Source organism: Sarcophilus harrisii, chromosome 4, assembly GCF_902635505.1.
Source record: "Sarcophilus harrisii chromosome 4, mSarHar1.11, whole genome shotgun sequence".
Taxonomy (NCBI): Eukaryota; Metazoa; Chordata; class Mammalia; order Dasyuromorphia; family Dasyuridae; genus Sarcophilus; species Sarcophilus harrisii.
The window spans coordinates 264,709,249-264,728,847 of NC_045429.1; the positions used below are offsets into that span (position 1 = coordinate 264,709,249).

Sequence of the window (19,599 nt, forward strand, 5' to 3'; positions counted from 1 at the left end):
TCATTCAAATTCTCAACTTACTTTCACCTCTAAAATGAAGATATCAATAGCACCTACCTTCCAAGATTGTTGTAAGGATCAAGATAATATTTGTGAGGTGCTTTGAAAACCTACTAATATAATTTTGATGGTGATGATGATGATAATACACTTACTATATGCCAGGTTCTGTGCCATTTTATAGATAAGGTAACTGAGGCTCAAAAAGGAAACAGATCCTGCCTATAGCTTCACAGTTAGCAAATAGGACAGCCAGCCTTTGATTATTATTTTTATAATTGTTGTGCCATTTCAATCAAGTTAGTGTCTTTGTGATCTCATTTAGGGCTTTTCTGGGCAAAAATATTAGAGTGTTTTGCCATTTCCTTCTCCAGCTCATTTTATAGATGAGGAAACTGAGGAAAATAGGGTAAAATGACTTGCTTTAGGATCACACAACTAGTAAATGTCTCAGGTTAGATTTGAACTCAGGAAAATGAGTCTTTCTGACATCAAATCTATACTCTATCCAATGTGCTACCTGGCAAGTCACTGTTTCATTGTCCTGAAATATTTTCATTTCCGCTCAGTGGGCCAGAGGAGCTCCAAGAAAGAACTCAGAATAGGTATATAGTGTTTATCCCATATCCCCACCTAAAAACTTCAAGAGGATCTGTGTGTGTGTGTGTGTGTGTGTGTGTGTGTGTGAGTGCACGTGCACGTGTGCACCTTCCCCCAGTCCAAATAATTAGATTAATTGGAATAAAGTTCTTAGTGTCATTGATTTAGAGCCAAAAGGAACCTTAGAGCTCATTTAGTTCAATCCCTTAATTTTACAGATAAGGATCTAAGTTCTAAAGAGTTCAATTGACTTGCTTGGGGTCACACCACTAGTAAGTGTCAGAGTCAGGAAAAGCCTTGTGCAGCAGGTGAGAATTCTAGTCCACTTATCTCCTTCCTGGAATCTTCTCCTCACCTCACCACATTCCCAGACCCTTATTTTTAAGTCATCTATTCTAGAACCAACTCTTAGTTTTAGTTGACATTAATCTCTTTCAACACATTAATGGGTAACCAAGAGTAGATATTATTTGAGGCTTAGGATGTACAATACCACAGACCAACCTCTCCCAAGTGATAACTGAATTTTAAAAGAGATTCTTGAAAGCTAAAAAGCCATCATTCCCCCAAGGAGACTGGTAGAGTGACACAGAATCAATTAATATTCCAGACATATTTTTCTCACTGATCAATTGCTCATCGATTGAGAATTAGATAGGAACTCAGAAGTTATTCTTAATCCCTTCTTTTTGTGGACAAAGGACCTAAGACACAGGAATGAAGGATATTTCTTCACTAAGAAAGTGAGGAAGTAACTGATAGAAATTATTTCAACCTAGTTACTCTTCGTGATTCAGAGTTCTTTCCACTGTACTGCAATGTACTTTCTACAGCATGACTAGAATAAATATTGGCTCCCAGATAAATTACTTTGAAGAATGAGCCATGTATTGGTGCAGGATTTCTAGTATATTTGGGGAAATGACCAACCCTTTGTTTTATATCCATGCCTGGTAATTTGCTATCTCTATATTTACAAAGCAGACTCAGCATGAAATAGTGGATAGTTAGGATGATCCTCCTGAAACATTTACTACCTATGTAAACCTGGGCCAGTTTCTTCTTTTTTTTCCTGGGCCAGTTTCTTAATCTCATTTTCTTCATTTGTAAAATAAAGATAATAATAGTATCTACCTCAAAGTGTTATTGTGAGAATCAAATTAGATAATATTTATAAAGTACTATATTTATATTTATAAAGTGCCTGAAACATAGTAGGTACTATATAAATGCTTTTCTTCATTTGCCTTTGCTTTCCAGGTATCCTAGATTCATAGATCTAAAACTAGAAAGGGTCTGGGAGGCCATCAAATCCAACTTTCTTATTTGACAAGTGTAGAAACTGAGGACCATGGAGATTAAGGGGTTTGACCAAGATCACACAGTAATCAGCAGAAGTGTTACTTGAATCTAAGCCCTGTGACTTTGAGGTCTAGACTTTTCCCACCATTACACAATGATGATACACCAAGTGCGCAAAACTAACTTTGCAAATCCTGTCCCTAAGTAAATATAGTACTTTCTATGACTTTAGTGGCAGAGTATATATGAGTGTCATCACTAAACGGATCAAGAAACAATAACATTTATCACCAAAATATGGCGAGACAGAGCATTCCTGCTCATTCCTAGCTTATGATGTCAATATATTCTTCACTTTCCTTTCCTTCCCTTCTTAATTCCCAGACAGGAAAATGAAATCAGAAAAAAAATAAGGAAGTTTCTCAGTTACAGACAGACAGGTTCTTAAATCAAGGATGAGAAAACTTATTTCTCTGCTCTGTCTGAGGAATTGTTGATGCTTTCAGGTTGCTGGGGTTCAAGGTCACTATTTTCCTGTTTATAAAATTGCAAATGGCTGAAAATTTCAGAACAGAGTTGTCTTTGAAAAGATCCTTTGATAACAATGTATCCTGTTGACCTGAATAACAGAGTAGTGGGTCCACAATGATTTATGCATAATTGACCCCATTTCATTCAACAGATATATCCCCAGAGCCATTTATGCTCAGATTCTGACAAAGCAGTAACTAGGACAGAAAAATGGGTTTTGCCAAAATGTGGAGCACACAAAAATCTAAAATAATGATTTTAAATGAGTGATTTTTGAATGTATTACATTTCTCTTTTGTTAAAACTTTCAATTGTTGCTTGTTTGCTTGTTTTTTTTTCATTTCTCATGGTTTTTTTTCCCTTTTGATCTGATATTTTTGGCACAGCATGACAAATATGGAAATATATTTATAAAAATTGTACATTTAACTTATATTGAATTGCTTGCTATCTTGGGAAGGGGAGAAGGAAGGAGAGGGAGAAAATTTGGAACACAAGGTTTTGCAAAGGTGAATATTGAAGCAGGGTCACATAGCCAGTAAGTGTCTGAGGTCAGATTTGACTCAGGAAGAGAAGTCTTCTTGACTCCAGGCCTAAAACACAATCCACTTTACCACCTAGCTGCCCAAGTACCAACACTCATCTATCTCTAAGCAAAAATGGAATGATTGCTTCTCTAGTACATGTTTGAAGAATTTCTTGTTCATGTATTGATTGGACTAGATGGCATCTGAGGTCTCATCCAGTTTGAAGCTTCTATGATTCTACAAAAATACCATGATCCACTAAATATGTGCTAGGCTACTCACAGCAGAATAGGAATTTGTGGTTAACAAAAATTGGTGCAATAGGAAGAGTACTGACCTTGGAGTAAAAAGATCTAGACTTGAATTCTGACTATACTTCTTATTAGAAAGCTAATAAATAGCTTTTAGGTCTCAGTTTGCTCCTCTGAAAAAAAGGAGTTATAATGTTTACATTAATTATCTCAGTTGTTGAGTATCAAAGGAGATAATTAGAGTGAAAGGGCTCCATAACCATGAAGTGCTATCTAAATGTTAGTTTTCAGTTTTTGAATGAGAAATATTTTTAGTTTAGTGCGAAAAATAAAAATTTAAAATAATTAATAAATTTCTTGCCTATGTAAGTACAATTCCCTGAACATAATGGAATCATTGTTTGATGAATGGGGATATCAAATGACAATAGAATCATAATTTTGAAATCATTTATTATGGAAGGCTAGTAGAAGAGAATTAGAGAAGTTATCCAGGATGATTAGTTTGATTGAAACATCAAACCTAGTGAGGTAGTAGCCAAATGCAACATGGATGTGGAAGCATTTGTTTAACAGAAGCTATGTTGATCAAAGAAATTTTATAGATAGTTCCTAAGAAAGAAAGAGGACACAAAAGTTTATGGTTTCAGAATTTTGAGTTATCCTAAGTACACAGGTTTTCTTCATTCTTTTCGTGTATCTCTTTGGAAGATTTCTATATGTGTATGGGCACTGTCCTCAACAGATACTGAATTGCATTAGTGAGAGAGTATGACCCAAATTTATTGTTAATTTTTTGATTATGCTAATGATTTGATTATGATTATGTGGGGATTTTAAAATAGCAATCATTCTGTTTTAATCTATCTATCTATCTATACTTCTATTATTAATTTTTATGTCTTATTTTTAAGGAAATGTTAATGTTTAAAGTTTAAATATGTCATCATTCTGAGGAACTGGTTTGCATTAGAGGAATTACATTGTTGGGGACTTGAGAGTCAACAACATGGTGATTTGGGAGAGTAGTATTCCTCCATAATATTATTATTCAGATGCTCTTGGTGACCACTTGGTAGTGATCCTTTTCTAAGAACCTGGTCTTGTCACTTGAGATGGTAGGGAGAAATTAGAGGGTCAACCTAGAGTTGAATAGGTATGAGTATTGAGTACTAATTTAACTTATATTGAATTGCTTGCTGTCTTGGGAAGGGGAGAGGGAAGGAGAGGAAGAAAATTTGGAACACAAGGTTTTGCAAAGGTGAATATTGAAGCAGGGTCCCAAAAGCTGACTGAGAGAAACATAAGTTTCTCATGTCTGACCACCTCTATATACTATTATACAAAGGAAAAATTAAATAAGTTTCTTTACTGATACATTAATATATTAAGAGAAATTAATGAATTCCTGTTAAACCTAACTGATTCTCTATAGTGTCTCCCTTTGCACCCTACCAAACACTATCTTCTCTTCTCAAATCTCTGACTCAGCTTTCTGATCCTTCCCCCAAGAAAACCATTCTTCATAGTTTACTGAAAAAAATAGAAGCCATTAACCTCTTTTTTCTCCATTTCAAATTCCCCTTGACATTATTCCCATTATTCCTCATTTACTTTAGTCTTTGATGAAATAGTTGACTTTTTTCTCAATAAGGCCAATCCCTCTACTTGTACTCCAAGTCTTTCCTCTTCCATCTCCTTTGATAACTTATCTTCATATTTATTATCTTCTCTAATCTTCAATCTCCCCCATCTACTGTTTCATTTCTTGCTATCTACAAATGGATCTAAATTTCTACAATCTTTAAAAAAATGTTCACTTGATTCTATCATTCTTTTAAGCTACCATCTTCTTTCTTTTTCCTTTTAAATAACCAAACCAGCATGGTAAAGTAGCAAGAATTCTGGGTCTAGAATCAAGTGATCTGTGTTTAAATTTCAGCTCTGTTATTTATTAATTATATTACCTTTGTCATTTCATTTAACTGCTTTGTGCCTTAGTTTCTTTATCTGTAAAATGAGAATGTTGGGCTTGAAGCCCATTAAAGCTGCTGCTTCTGTATCTATAAACTGTGAATCTTCGGGGGGAAAACTTTTTTTATTCTAATCTCTACTTTCTCTCCTACCCATAATATCTGCATCTCTTTGAAGTGTGTGAGAGTCATGGTTCATAGTTTAAAAAAATTCAAAGCAATTCTCTTAAAGTCACAAAAGTGTTTATGCCATAGGTGGTGGATTAGTTTTTAAAAGAAGCAACAGATAAGAAGTCTTATTTGTTCAACATTGCTTGGCTAGATATATAGTTTTTATTGCTCCACATTCATCAACTAGGTATGCTGTATTGAGTAGACCCTGGGCTGTGACCTCCTTACTCTTTTTTGTAAATATGATGGTCTTTCTCAGTCCCCGTCATTATTGACCTCACTATAACATTTGATAGTTAACGTTAATTTTGATATTTGATGTTGATTCTTTCCACTCTTGAATTCTCTTTTCTAGACTTTGTATTTCTACTTCTTTTTTATTCTATTGTTGCTTTTTGTCCTTTGTTCTTGAAGAGAACCAATGACATTGTGAAAGTATGTCTTGATTTGCCCCTGATTTGGATTTAAGTGGAACAGAGTTGCATAAAGTCATCAGCTTCTTTTCTCCTCCAAAGTCATCAAAGTCCAGTGGCAAGACAAAGGTCAAGATGACTGGCAATAACATAGGATGCAGTGGGTGACAGACCACTCATTTTCAGTCTTTGCTGGGTTACCATCTAGGTCCCACTCTTTAGCTGCATATGTACTACAAGCCTCTGATGTCCCTCTTTGCTCATATTTCTCCAATTTCTCTTTTGATGACTTCATCAGTTTTCTTGGGTTCGGTTATCATGTTTACAGAGATGACATGCAGGTCTATTTACTGAATTTTCATCTCTCTCATAAACTCTTCGGCCATATCCTCAACTGCCAATTGGAAATTTAAAACTGGCTATCCAGCAGCTATCTTAAACTCAACATGTCCAAAATAGTACTCATTTTCTAGCCTCAAAATTCCCACCCCTCTTCCAGACTTCCCTATTTATGCCAAAGGCAGGAGGTAATTGAAATACATGTTCGAATGTGCACTTATTGTTTTCCCTGGTAAAAATACAAATTCTGTAGAACTCAGGAGAGATTGTTTCATTCTTGTTTTCATGTCCCCACCATCTGACACAGTGTCTGGGTGTGTGTGTGTGTGTGTGTGTGTGTATGTGTGTGTATAGTTTAATAAAAACTTTTTGATTAATTGCTTGCCTAAAAAAAAGTCTGAGAGTTTTAGAAATCCATATTGAGCATTATTGTTTTTGTTGTTTACTTATTTTTCAGTTGTGTCTGGCTTTTCCTGAACCCTTTTGGTGTTTTCTTGGCAAAGGTTTTGGAATGGTTTGCCATTTATTTCTCCAGCTCATTTTATAGATGAGAAAACTGAGAAAAACATAATTAAGTGTGATGCTTGCCCAGGATCACACAGCTACGAAGTGTCTGAGGCCAAATTTCAATTTAGATCTTCCTGATTCCAGGCCTAATACTCTATTCACTGTACCCCAATACCAAGCATTAGGGGGGAGTGAAAAGTTGGCATGAAGTCAGTTTGTCCCTGTGCTCAAATCTCTCTGATGGCAAATTAGGATGGTTTAACACTCCTTCAGATCAGTGGTTCTCAAACTTTTGTTCTCAGTATTTTCATGTTGTTAAAAAACTATCGAGGATCTGTTCAAAGAGTTTTTGTTCACATGGGTTATATTTATAGCAATTTACTATATTAGAAATAAAAAATAATACCACTACACACCTGTCAGATTGGCTAAGATGACAGGAAAAAATAATGATGATTGTTGGAGGGGATGCGGGAAAACTGGGACATTGATGCATTGCTGGTGGAGTTGTGAATGAATCCAACCATTCTGGAGAGTAGTTTGGAACTGTGCTCAAAAAGTTATCAAACTGTGTATACCCTTTGATCCAGCGGTGTTACTACTGGGCTTATATCCCAAAGAGATAATAAAGAAGGGAAAGGGACCTGTATGTGCACGAATGTTTGTGGCAGCCCTCTTTGTAGTGGCCAGAAACTGGAAACTGAGTGGATGCCCATCAGTTGGAGAATGGCTGAATAAATTGTGGTATATGAATGCTATGGAATATTATTGTTCTGTAAGAAATGACCAACAGGATGATTTCAGAAAGACCTGGAGAGACTTACACGAACTGATGCTGAGTGAAATGAGCAGGGCCAGGAGATCATTATATACTTCAACAACAATACTATATGATGACCAGTTCTGATGGACCTGGCCACCCTCAGCAATGAGATCAACCAAATCATTTCCAATGGAGCAGTAATGAACTGAACCAGCTACACCCAGAGAAAGAACTCCGGGTGATGACTAAAACCATTACATTGAATTCCCAATCCCTATATTTATGCCCATTTCTGATTTCCTTCACAAGCTAATTGTACAATATTTCAGAGTCTAATTCTTTTTGTACAGCAAAATAATGATTTGGTCATGTATACTTATTGTGTATCTAATTTATATTTTAATATATTTTACATCTACTGGTCATCCTGCCATCTGGGGGAGGGGGTGGGGGGGGTAAGAGGTGAAAAATTGGAACAAGAGGTTTGGCAATTGTTAATGCTGTAAAGTTACCCATACATATAACCTGTAAATAAAAGGCTATTAAATTAAAAAAAAGAAATTGTTGATTTCCAAAAAAAAAAAGAAATAAAAAATAATTTTGAATTTGTAGACCCTCTGAAAGGGTTTCAGAGACTCCAACAATTCTTTGGACTACACTTTGAGGATCACTGCCCAGGTCTTCAGACTGCATCTCATTTCAGTTCTACAGAACGACTTGTCATGATAGAGTAAACCAAGATAAAGGACTGAAAAAAAATTGAATCACTACCCTCACCTCCCAGGGATTCATTCCCAGGGAGAATCATCCTGCGGGAGCCATAGGGAAAGAGAATTGAGCTCTAATAAAGAAGCAATGTTACCACTTTTTAGATGCAATAGAGATTAATCTGGCCACAAAAATGTGTTCCCTCAATCAAGCATTGCAAAGAGTTTCCAAAAATCACTAGACTGCCAAAAAGATGTATTCAGTTTCTAAAACTACTCTAATATTAATGTCTTTTAGCATGGAGCAATGGAAAGAATTCCGGATTTGAGGTTAGAGAATGTTTCAATCCCATAATGACCTCTTCTCCACTATGTACACCAGTTTCCTCATGTGTCAAATGAGGGACTTGCAGAATCCTTTCTCTCAGGATTCTTCCTTCTTCAAATCTGTCCATCACTGTGTCCTGTCTTGTTTTCCCTTGCTTCCTCCTCCATTCTCAAATGTTCTATTTCTCTCTATTTTACCAGATGAATTTACAAGGCAAGAATCTAGGAGCCTAGGGAGATAATGATTTTTGAGACTTTTTTTTCATTCCACTTGAAGAAGTCCTTCACAATTGTTGCTTTTCAAATAAGATTTGTTAATTTTTTCCATGCTATAAATAAGTAACAATTTTATCAATCTACTGCTCTACAAATCATCTTATTCCCATTTTAGGCCATACCACAAACCTGAAGACATGAATTCCCCAGGGGGATCAATTTTCTGTTTTGTGTTCCTGATTGTGACTTACTCTTCTCAAGCTGCACTGAACTTGAATCTTGAATCCATTGTCCATTCTTTGGTGAGTAAACCTAACCCCAGTCCTTCCCTCCCTTGTTTTTGCCTGTTTTTCCGGGAACTTGATGTATCATAAATCTACGCTTACACAAGTTTCAAAGGCACCAAGGGGGCATTTGGAGGGTAGAGTTTGCTTCTCTTAGGAGAGAAGGGTAAGATAAGGGGAAAGTGATATAAGCACATTAGATGGGATATTGTTAGGAGTGTTTTAATGTCAACAATAACTAAAAATAGAATACATTCCAAGCATGGAGTAAAGTGGTCACTATAAACTTAACTCACCAAGAGCAAAAAGAAAACAGAACTAAGTGCTTCCTCAAAGGACAAATTATTACTGATGCCTAAGTTGTGTTAGTTAGAGTGTGGATCCAGGAGGTACTTTTGAAGCTCTGAACAATTGTTAGCCCCTTACATAAAGACTCTATGTTTCTGGAATTCATTGTGAGGGTATTGATATCCCTATTGAAGATGCTAAGTCATAGTGGATTAGAATTACAAAGGAACTTAGCAATCAGTTGTTCAGAATTTTAACAAACTGATTCATCCATCCTAATATATTAACTTTTACTCTGAAAAAGCTTCATTCCTTAAAAACTAAAACCTTTTAATAGAATATAAGTTCATTGAGACTAGGGTCTATTTTTTATTTTTCTTTTTATATCTTCACCATCATAATGCCTTTCAATGCAACCAGTACTGGATAAATACTGAGATATTATTAGGTGTATTTTGATAAATTTGATTCAGTCAAATATTTGATTTATCCAGCATTTCATAATGATGATTGAATTGAACGGGATGGAATCAAATCAAGTTTCAAGTCACAGTTCAAAATTTGAAGTGACCTTTTAATTCAAATAATGCTGGTGGGAGGTGAAGGAGAATGTCTGTTCTACATAGTTTTTGTTGGAAGGCCTCTAATGAGGAGGATATAAATCAATAAGCATTTATTAAAGACCTACTATGTGACAAGCATTGTTGTAAGTACAACCTCCTGAGACAGCTCATTCTTTTTCAAGATAGCTCTGGTTGTCATTTCTTCTGTATCACCTTACCATATCTTAACAAAGAGTGTTGAGCCCTCCTTCCCTGTGCAAATCTTTCAGAACCCTCCTATGCCCTCATCTCATAACCATTGTCATTAAAGACATTTGTGCATATATCTTATCTTCCAAAGAGACAGCAAGCTCCTTGAGGGCAGGAACTGTGTTCATTTTTTGTCTTCATCCTTAAAATGATAGGCCCAATACCTTACATAAAATAAAAGTCCATTTAATAGAAATTAAAGTGCTTCTTTGCTCACTGCCCTTCACTTACTTCTTCCACCCTTATTTCAGTTACTGCTTCCTAAGCCACCAGAAACTACTGCACTGAGACATTTATATTCTAGAACCAGTTCTAGAACACAAATTCTTTGTCTCCCAATTTAATGCACTTTCTAATGCTCTTTGCTACTTATTAGAAATTAAACTGAAATCTCTGCTTATGAGACAAGCAATATATTTTTTCCAAAATTCCTGAGAAACTTTTCTCTTGCTCTTTTCATGTCAAAAATTTCTAATAAATCATAACATATTTTGCTAAAAATAAATATTTTCTAAAGTCACTACAAAAAATTTCCTGAGAAAAAGAATATAAAATCTAGTTAGACATGTATATGGAGAAAACTTGATGGTTCTAGACTCAAAGTTGGTTATTTTAATTATGTAATAAAATTTTAAAGCTTGAAATGTTAACTACATTTAGTTAATGTAGCTTAGCTACAGCTTCCAAAGCTATTGAGAGGCAGCCTAGTTTAATGAATAAAGAGCTATATTAGAGGCAAAAAAACTTGATAAGGAACTAAGAGCAGAAGAATTGAAAGATGCTCGAGGTAACACATTGCAAATGGAAGAGCAGAGATTTGCCATTTCTTATAATGGAGGTCAAGTGTAACATCAAATATAGTATAACAAATTAATTGTTTAAGTTATTATTATATATAATTATATATAATAATGTAATGTTATATTATATATATATTATATTATAATTATATAATTAAATTATATAATTTATATAATTATATAAATAATTATATATAATATATAATTTAATTATATAATTATAATATAATATATAATATATTATTATGTAATATAATATATAATATTAATATATAATATAACAACAAATATAGTATAACATAATAGTTATAATTATTAAATTATAATATTAATAGTATTAATTGTTTAAGATGTTTAATAGTATAACAAATTAATTAATGTGTCTCTCTTTACATTGACTTAGGTATTTCTCATTATACGAAATCCACTTATAAAATTCTGTTCTAGATAACTTGTAGGTCAAAATATTTTTTTTTGTGATCACATCATTTGCAAAGTTTTTACATAACCTTTTTGGGTCAGCTAGGTAAACAATGGTGAATTTGATGTATAGTTTATAAATGAGCATTGTGCCTTTTTCAGGAGTTCCAAGTTGAAGTGCTGCTCTGTTATGAACTACTTTTTCGTCAAAATCTATGGAACAAAAGATTGTACCATGACTCAGCATCAATAATGCACTTATTAGTACAGTGCTCAGGAATTGGTATTTTTGCACTCGTTGTTGACTGTAAATTAAAAATAAAGGCTTAGTCATAGACCATTAGAGCTTCTTGGAGGTCATGTAGTCCTAACTCCTCACCCTCTCTTTATTATAGAGGGTGAAATGAGATCATGTTAAAAGTACAGTGGCTAAGGTCATTTAGCAAGTAAGTGGTAAAATGGCAATTTGAACCCTGTTCTCCAGACTCTTGGTCTAGGGGCTCTTTCTATCATTCTATTTTGTTGAATCTTTAAATTGCATTTTCAAATAACTACAAAATGATGAGAGAATTTATACAATTGTACATGCATTTATTGGGTATCTAAAATATTCTCAGCACTATGTTAGGTACAATAGATACAGAAGTGGATTTTAGAACCCATGACTTTAGTTGTTAACACCAGGTATTTGGATTTCAGTCCATCCATGCTTGCCCATTCTATGTAACTCTTGCATATGATCTTCCCTAAATTTATCACAGAAAGTCAAACCAACAATCTAGTTTTCTCAAAATCTCCTGATATCACAAGCATACCAGTGGAACATTCAGGATGCTTACTTGTTTAACAGTAAAGCATTTACAAAAGGAATATTTAATGTCAAGATATAATCACAAAAATAGAAATTTACTCCTCCAAATCATAAAAGGCCTAACCCTTCTTCTCCCCAGTCCCTGAGGAGAAGAAGATTAGGTTCATCCACATCCCAGATCACTTCCCATAGAATGCAGTTCTAGTTTCAATGCCAAAGCCCACTTCAATTTCAGATCCCAAGCTTTCTGGATTTGCAGTTTCCATACTGTGTCTTTCTGAATGTACCATTTTGCTATGGCTTGAGCTTTTGGTCCCATGGAGATCACCTCTGGAACCTGAAAGTGAGGAAACAGAAACACCCCTAAATTCATTTCCAGCATTTGGGGTAAAAGAGCAAGAATAGGGAAAGCATTCCTTCTGTTCTTGTTAGTTCAGTTCATTGTGCCCATTTCTATAACTATTGTACATAGCTGAAAGATGGTAGAAAAGAGTATGGCCAAAAAAAAAAGAGAGAGAGAAAATAGCTTAATCTTGATAGTTTTAAAGATGACAGGGGTCCTCAAACTTTTTAAATAGGGGGCCAGTTTCCCTCAGACTGTTGGAGGGCTGGAATATAGTAAAAACAAAAACTTGTTTTGTGGGCCTTTAAATAAAGAAACTTCATATCCCTGGGTGAGGGGGATAATCGTCCTCAGCTGCCGCATTTGGCCCACTGGCTGTAGTTTGAGGACCCCTGATAGACAGACAGTCAAAGGCAGCCATCCACATATATGATATGGGCCACTCCATCTCCAAACTATGCTTGCTCAAAGGTTCCTCAATGGCACCCCCTTGAAAGAGCCAAACATGCTGAGAAACTCTGACTCCATCTGTCTCTCCACCTATATCCTTCATTCCTGATGCATTGTCTGCCCTTTTCCCCACTCATACATTTTCCCTAATGAAATGTTTCTTCAAGTTCCTATTGATTGTATTGTTATTGCTGTTGTTGCTGTTTTTCAAATGTTCCTGCCTCTTTGTGACACCATTTGGGGTTTTCTTGGCAAAAATACTGGAGTGGTCACCACTTCCTTCTCTGTTCATTTAATAGATGAGACAATTGAGGCAAACAGGGTTAAGTGACTTGTCCAGGGTCACACAGCTAGTAAGTGTGTGAGGCCAGATTTGAACTCTCTATAGCAATTTATCCATTGAGTATCCACATAGCTGCTATCTATTCCTTGGATACTGCAGCCTATTCTTACCTCCTATACACCTCTTTAATGCTATATCAACAATACTCATTTTCAATTCCCCACATTGGAATGTTCCATTTTTTATGACCAAACAATAACAGGGTTAAAAGAAGGGTATAAAATACATGAGATTTTGTTTACAGGAGAAGTTTAAGGAGGCATTAAAGGAATTTTGTACTTTCTCAAGGACAATCCAGACTGTTCTTCTGTTTACTTCTGGCCCAACTTGACAAAATGAAAAACTGATTATGTCCTCAAAGAATTTATAGTCTTTTGAAAATGTATATTACCTAAGACATAAATCCTGAAAGTCAGAATATTATCTTTAAAGTAAAGATATAGGTCAAATTCTTAAGTAAAATTTTCCTTAAAATATCTGAAGTATTTATTTCCAAGCAATTAAAAAAAAAACCTTAACAACTTTACAAATATTATTTTACTCTTCCTTTTAGTATACCCCTGAGCTGAACAAGGTCATTAGTGTTTCATCTATATTTGAAATGTATAAACAAAATAACCGAAAACTTCAGTGACTCATTCAGTTAGTCACCTGTATAGGCAGAAATAGAATTCCTGAATCTTAAAGTAGTGCTTTCCCCATAAGACTATTTCCTTCTCCAAACTAGGAAAAAGACCTAGGTCAGTAAGTAACATGAAAAATTTCATTAATCAGGATCCTGCTTAGTACAATTTGGAATTTTTGTGACATGTGACAACCAGGTAATATGACTTTATTTAAATTTCTCAATCTCTCTAAATTTTATTATACTCTCTTAATGTGTAAAAGATTTTAAAAATGTTTTCTATTTTCAGAGTTAATTGTGGGATAAATTAGAATATGGATGGAGGACACTGCACAATTCCATTGTCTTTACATTCTCACAAAAGACCAATATAGTTAAGTAGCTACTCAGAATAGACCATATTGATCTGATCAGCCACAGTTGACCCTAACAGTGGTATTATTTTGGTTCTTTTCAAAAACAGAGGACAACCAACAAACCATTTATGCAAGCCATCAGGGCCTGGGTTATAAACTCAATTAACTGCCTACATGGGTAGGGCCTCCATTGCCTGGTCTCCTAAAGTTTTTCCCTTAGAGTTCTATTCTGGATTCCTATTTAGTGCAAGGGTATGATAATTCCCATCAACAATTCATAATTTATCAAATAGTTCTAACTATCATTCCAACAAGATTTTCATTTTTTCCAGAACTTTGCATGACTCCCATAGAGTTATTTACTTACTAATGTGTAGATGTATTTATTTTCTAAAACAAAATCAAAATTAACAAAAGTATTGCTTTTTAAAAAAGAATTATAGAAGCAGTGTAGTTCTGTCAAATCCTCCCACCCTCTTCTTAGATATGCTGCATTGCTTTGTTGCTGTCATTGGGAAGGGGCAGAAGAAAATTTCTAAATATCAATTGCAGATCAAAGTCCGACTGGGAAGAAAATTCAGTTCACTACCCTCAACTCTCATAAGGATTGAGATCTATTCCTGAGATAACCAGTCAGCTGCTGAGGGAACACAGATACAGTATCTTTTGTTGCTTTTCTTTAAAGGGTCTCAGTGTGATTCCCCAGGTGATTCAAACTTAAACATATAAAAGGAGCTCTGTGCTCAGGGTCTTTACAGACTGGCCAGCTTTTTATTTAATTTTAGTCCAAAAGGATGACCACATTTGGAACACATGCTGCCAGCTGGAACTCCTGGAAGAACAAGAAACAAAGTCACCTGAGAGATAGGTAGATTGTCCCCACTGAATGATATAAAACATTTTCTCTATCTTTTTTTAAAAAATTCTTCTATCTCGGGAAATCTTTAGTGACTATTTTCCTTACATTTACTGTTAACACTCTAAGGCTACATGGCCCCATATTTCCCATCTCTTTATAGCTTCCAGATCTTGCTAATGTAGGGTGACCAAGCAAGCAAGAATTTATTAAGCATTGTCTATGTACCAGATAATGTACTAAGCATTGGGGATATAAAGTTAGGTAAAAATGGTTTTTTCCCTCAAGGAATTTATATTTTAATTGAAATACCCAAATAAGATGGTTTATCCATCTCTGTTAGTGCCTATGTATCTTTAGAAATTCTTTCTTTGTGGAAGCACCAATCCAAAGACTTTCTCTACATACCGAGAAGGGATATATCTCCTTAACTGAATGCTAAGGTCACTCTATAAGATCTTTAGCACATTAGACACTATGCAAGATTGCGAAATGTGAGAAGTTTGGTCTTCAACATCCTTCCCTTCTTGTTCAGGGTCAGAGATTTCTACTTGAGTGTTTTTACCATCCTTTCTCATTCACTCTCATCCAAATATACTTTTTCCTGTCCTCAAACTGATCCATCACCTCTAATCAGATTACTCTGCCTTTTCATGTTGCTCTCTGCTCAAGATATTATAATGTTCTAAAAGGTATTAGTTTGGTGCCTAATGCAGTGTATGACATGTTGTAGAACCTGGTGGGGAAAGTACTGTTTCTGTCACTTATATCGGAGTGATCTTGGTCAAACCATTTTACCTTTCTGAGATTTAATTTCCTCACCCTTAAAATAAGATTAAGCTAGATATGCTTTAAGGAAGACCCCTTCTTATTCTTAACCTATGATCCTATGAATAGAAGTAAATTTTCCCAGACTCACTACTTTTTTTTTATTCCCTTGCTTTCTTTTGATTTGATTTATCTTTGTGTTTCTTTTTCTGAAACTTCAGCTCTCTCTGTGCCTTTCAAGATGGCAATTAATGTGATCAACTAAAAAAGATTTGGCTCTTAGCAATTAGAATGATTTAATGTGGAACTGGGTTACTCTCCTGTAATAGTTAGTTATTACTGAAGATATCCAGTGTCATTATAAAAAGGAGGGTGGAAAAGTAGGAAGGGAACAAGTATTTATAAATTCTGTGCCAGGCACTGTGTTTTGCCTTTTGCAGATATTACCTCATTTAATATTCCCAAAACCTGGAACATGTTCAGAATCACACAGATAATATAGTGGGGAGGAGGGAAGGGAGCTGGATATGAACTCACAAATTCCTCATTCTAGGAACAGTGTTCTATCCAATGTGCTATCTTACTGTAGACAAGGATTGGACTAAATTACCTCCATAGTCCCTTTTTGGTTCTTAAGATCCTATGATTCTAGTCTATTAATCACCTAGGAATGTCCTTCTGGAGACAATTGTCCAACAAAGATGTATATAAATGAATAAAACATGAATTTCAAACCACATTGAACAGGTGCTACCATAACAGGTGGGAGAAGAGAGAAAGAACATATTGGGGGAGCCGATGGGTCTTTTGGGTATAAGCCACTGTCACACATTTGAGGGTATCACTGTTCTGATACCTCCATTTCAAAGGTGGAATTAAAGGATTTTTCTCCATGCTTTCACTACTTTTGTCCCCCTACAATTTGTAGAAGCCATAATGTCCAATAGGTGGGACATTTCCAGGAATTGAAGACCTTGTCTCTTCCAGCTGATACTCTGCCATCAGGAAATCCCCACCCCTAAGCTGGACATTGTCACTTGAGATATTCATCTAGTCCAATCTACATGAGACATGTCAAGGGAAACCTAGGCTGGAGGCACAACTTTATTGGCTGCAGTCCATGAACCAAAGAGTATTATGAGCTCACCAGCAAGGAATGGTGTGTCCCTGTATGTTATGTTCAAAAACACTAGGCACAAAACAAGTTGCTGGTGTGCCCCACCAAGAAGAATAAGCATCCCAATTCCCAGAATTCTGAAGTGACATCCCATGTTCTCTAAGGCTATCAGGAGCAGCATGAGGCTTATCATGGCAGGGCATTCTTAATAACTGATTGGTCCTGAAAAACAATCACTGGTCCCATCCCAACTCTCATTTCTTTTATCAAATGCCCATGAAGTTCCATCTAATTCTGTGGCTCCAGTACAAAGTCTATAAGTATTTTTTTGTGAATAGTAGTTTGTGCCATAAATATTGATGTACATTTATAATCCTCTGCTACTGGGAAAGCTGAAGCTATTGGATTTCTTAAACTCAAGGGTTTTAAGATGTAGTAGTGATGAGATGATCAAATGACCGCAGTAATCTTCATGTTACTATAGTTAGCTCTTGGGAGCAGGATGCCTAAGCAGAGCCAACCTTGATCAGAAAGAGAACAAGTTTAAGTTTTCATTCTAATCCTCAGTGGGATGAGGCTCAAGAGCGACCACTGCATTTCTAGATTGCATGAGACAGAGAAGTAAGTAATGATAACAACAAATTAAATAAAATAGTAGCTGTTAATTTTGATTCTATTTCATAAACAGTTATATATGAATGAGAAATCATTTTGAAGTTATACAAAATTCAGAAAACATTAAAATCTAGTGGGAATAGGGACTGGAATAATTAAATTCAATAATTCATATTTAATTTAGATAAATATGAATTATTGATGGGAACTAATCATACCCTGAAGGATAGATGGGAATCCAGAGTGGTACCAAGAGTGGGAAAAGTTGAGAAGACCTGGCAGGAAAGAAATTCTATCAAGTTTAGGAACTGAGCTGATAACTTGGTTCATAGTGTACCATTCCATGATTTGTGTAGAAAATGGAATCTTAGAATTTGAATCTTTATTCAACCCACTCACAATATGGATCCCCATTGTTGGTTGGTGGTTGTCTTTCATGATCAAAGTGGACCAAAATGACCTCACTATGTTGGAGTCAAGATACAGTGTGTCTAACTGTGGATGGTCAAAGATGAGACTTGAAGGCTCTACCACAAATCAAGCACACATGGTCCTTATGAACATTGCCTCTAAAATTGTGCAATTCTGCTGTGCTCATAGAGCACAGTGCCTTCATTGATGTGGGCATGCCATGTTGGGCTGTCCTGTGCCAGTGTCTCCTGTATTATGTAACTGATTCTTGAAAATATCCTTGTATTACTTCTTCTGATCTCCACTTTAAAGGTTTGCCTTGTTTGAGTTTTCCATAAAATAATGTTCTAGGTAAATGTACATTGGCAGCTGAACAATATTATTAGCCCATCAAAGTTGTGTTCTCTGTGGTAAAGTTTGAAGGCTTAGCAGTTGACTTTGAGAAAGGACTTCAGTGTTTAGTACCTTATCTTTTCAGGTGATCTTCCAAATCTTCTGGAGACAACTGAAATGGAAGTGATTCAGTTTCCTGGCATGGTGTTGGTTACTGGCCAGGTTTCATAAATATACAGCAATGAGATTAGCAAATTGGCTCTGTAGACCTTCAGTTTGGTAGGCATCCTAATACTTCCCTCCCATATTTTCTTCCCAAACACTAAGCTAGCTCTAACAATGCATGTAGCAAATCTCATCACCTATGTGTAGGTTACTGGACCAAAGGAAAGAACTTATCCATAGCATTCAGAATTTCTCCATTTGATGGTTCCACATATAGATTGTATGGTGCTGTCTAGTGGTGAACCTCTGTTTTATTGGTATTCATTGTTAGGCCAAAATTAGCACAAGTGACAGAAAATTGATTCATACTTTCTCGCATTCAGTCTGAGAGGCTGACAACACTAGCCATCTAGCTTCTCTGCTTAAATCACTTCAAAGGTGGAGGCAAGAGGAACAATCCATCACCTCTTGAGGCAAGTCACATTCTATTTTTAGTTGGCTCTAATGATTAAAAAATTTTACACATCCAAAATGGAATGAGCTTGTGGGTTCCCACTCTACCAGACTATCAAACATAAAGACAACCTTCCTAAGTATCAGCCCATGATCCTTTAAATAATGGACAAGCAAGTATTAGGCACCAGAAATAGAAAGGAACAAAACTACCTGACTTCAAGGAGTTTACATTCTCCTGGGGTAGTGGGAAGGGAATACAAGTAAAGTCTTAAGTATATATGTAATAATTTGAGAAGGAAGAAAATGCTGACAAGTAGGAAGATCAGGGAAAGCTTACCAAAGAAGGAGCTTTGTCATCAGCTAGCACCAAGGAATGGAAGACTTTCCAGAAATGGAGAGTAGCCTGTTAAAAACATGGATGCAAGAGATCATTTATAAAGTATGGAGCATAGCAAATAGACCAGTTTGCCCAAAATGTAATAAGCTTAAAAAAGTAGGCCAGTGGCTTATTGTAAATGACTTTAAATGCTAAATTGAAGAGTTTCTTTTATTCTAGAGGCAATAGGGAGCCACTGAGGTTTCTTGAGCAAGTCACCAATACAATCTGATGAATTTTAGGCAGGTTTATGAAGGATGGATAATAGCTTACTCCTCTACCTATTCCCCTTACCTGGGAAGCCCTCCCCTTCTTCTGCATCTTTCCACATCTTATTTATATT

General features: G+C 35.6%; 1 protein-coding gene across 3 annotated transcripts in view; it reads left to right on the plus strand.

Annotated features, from left to right (window-relative positions):
* ADGRF5 (adhesion G protein-coupled receptor F5) overlaps window positions 1–19,599 on the plus strand; it is a 139,082-nt gene that overhangs the window by 57,636 nt on the left and 61,847 nt on the right. For all 3 annotated transcript variants that reach the window (XM_023503026.2, XM_023503027.2, XM_023503025.2), the window contains exon 2: window positions 8,803–8,929. In XM_023503026.2, coding sequence (XP_023358794.1) covers window positions 8,825–8,929 — 105 coding nt within the window. In that variant the 5' untranslated portion in view covers window positions 8,803–8,824. The remainder of the gene's footprint in view (window positions 1–8,802; window positions 8,930–19,599) is intronic.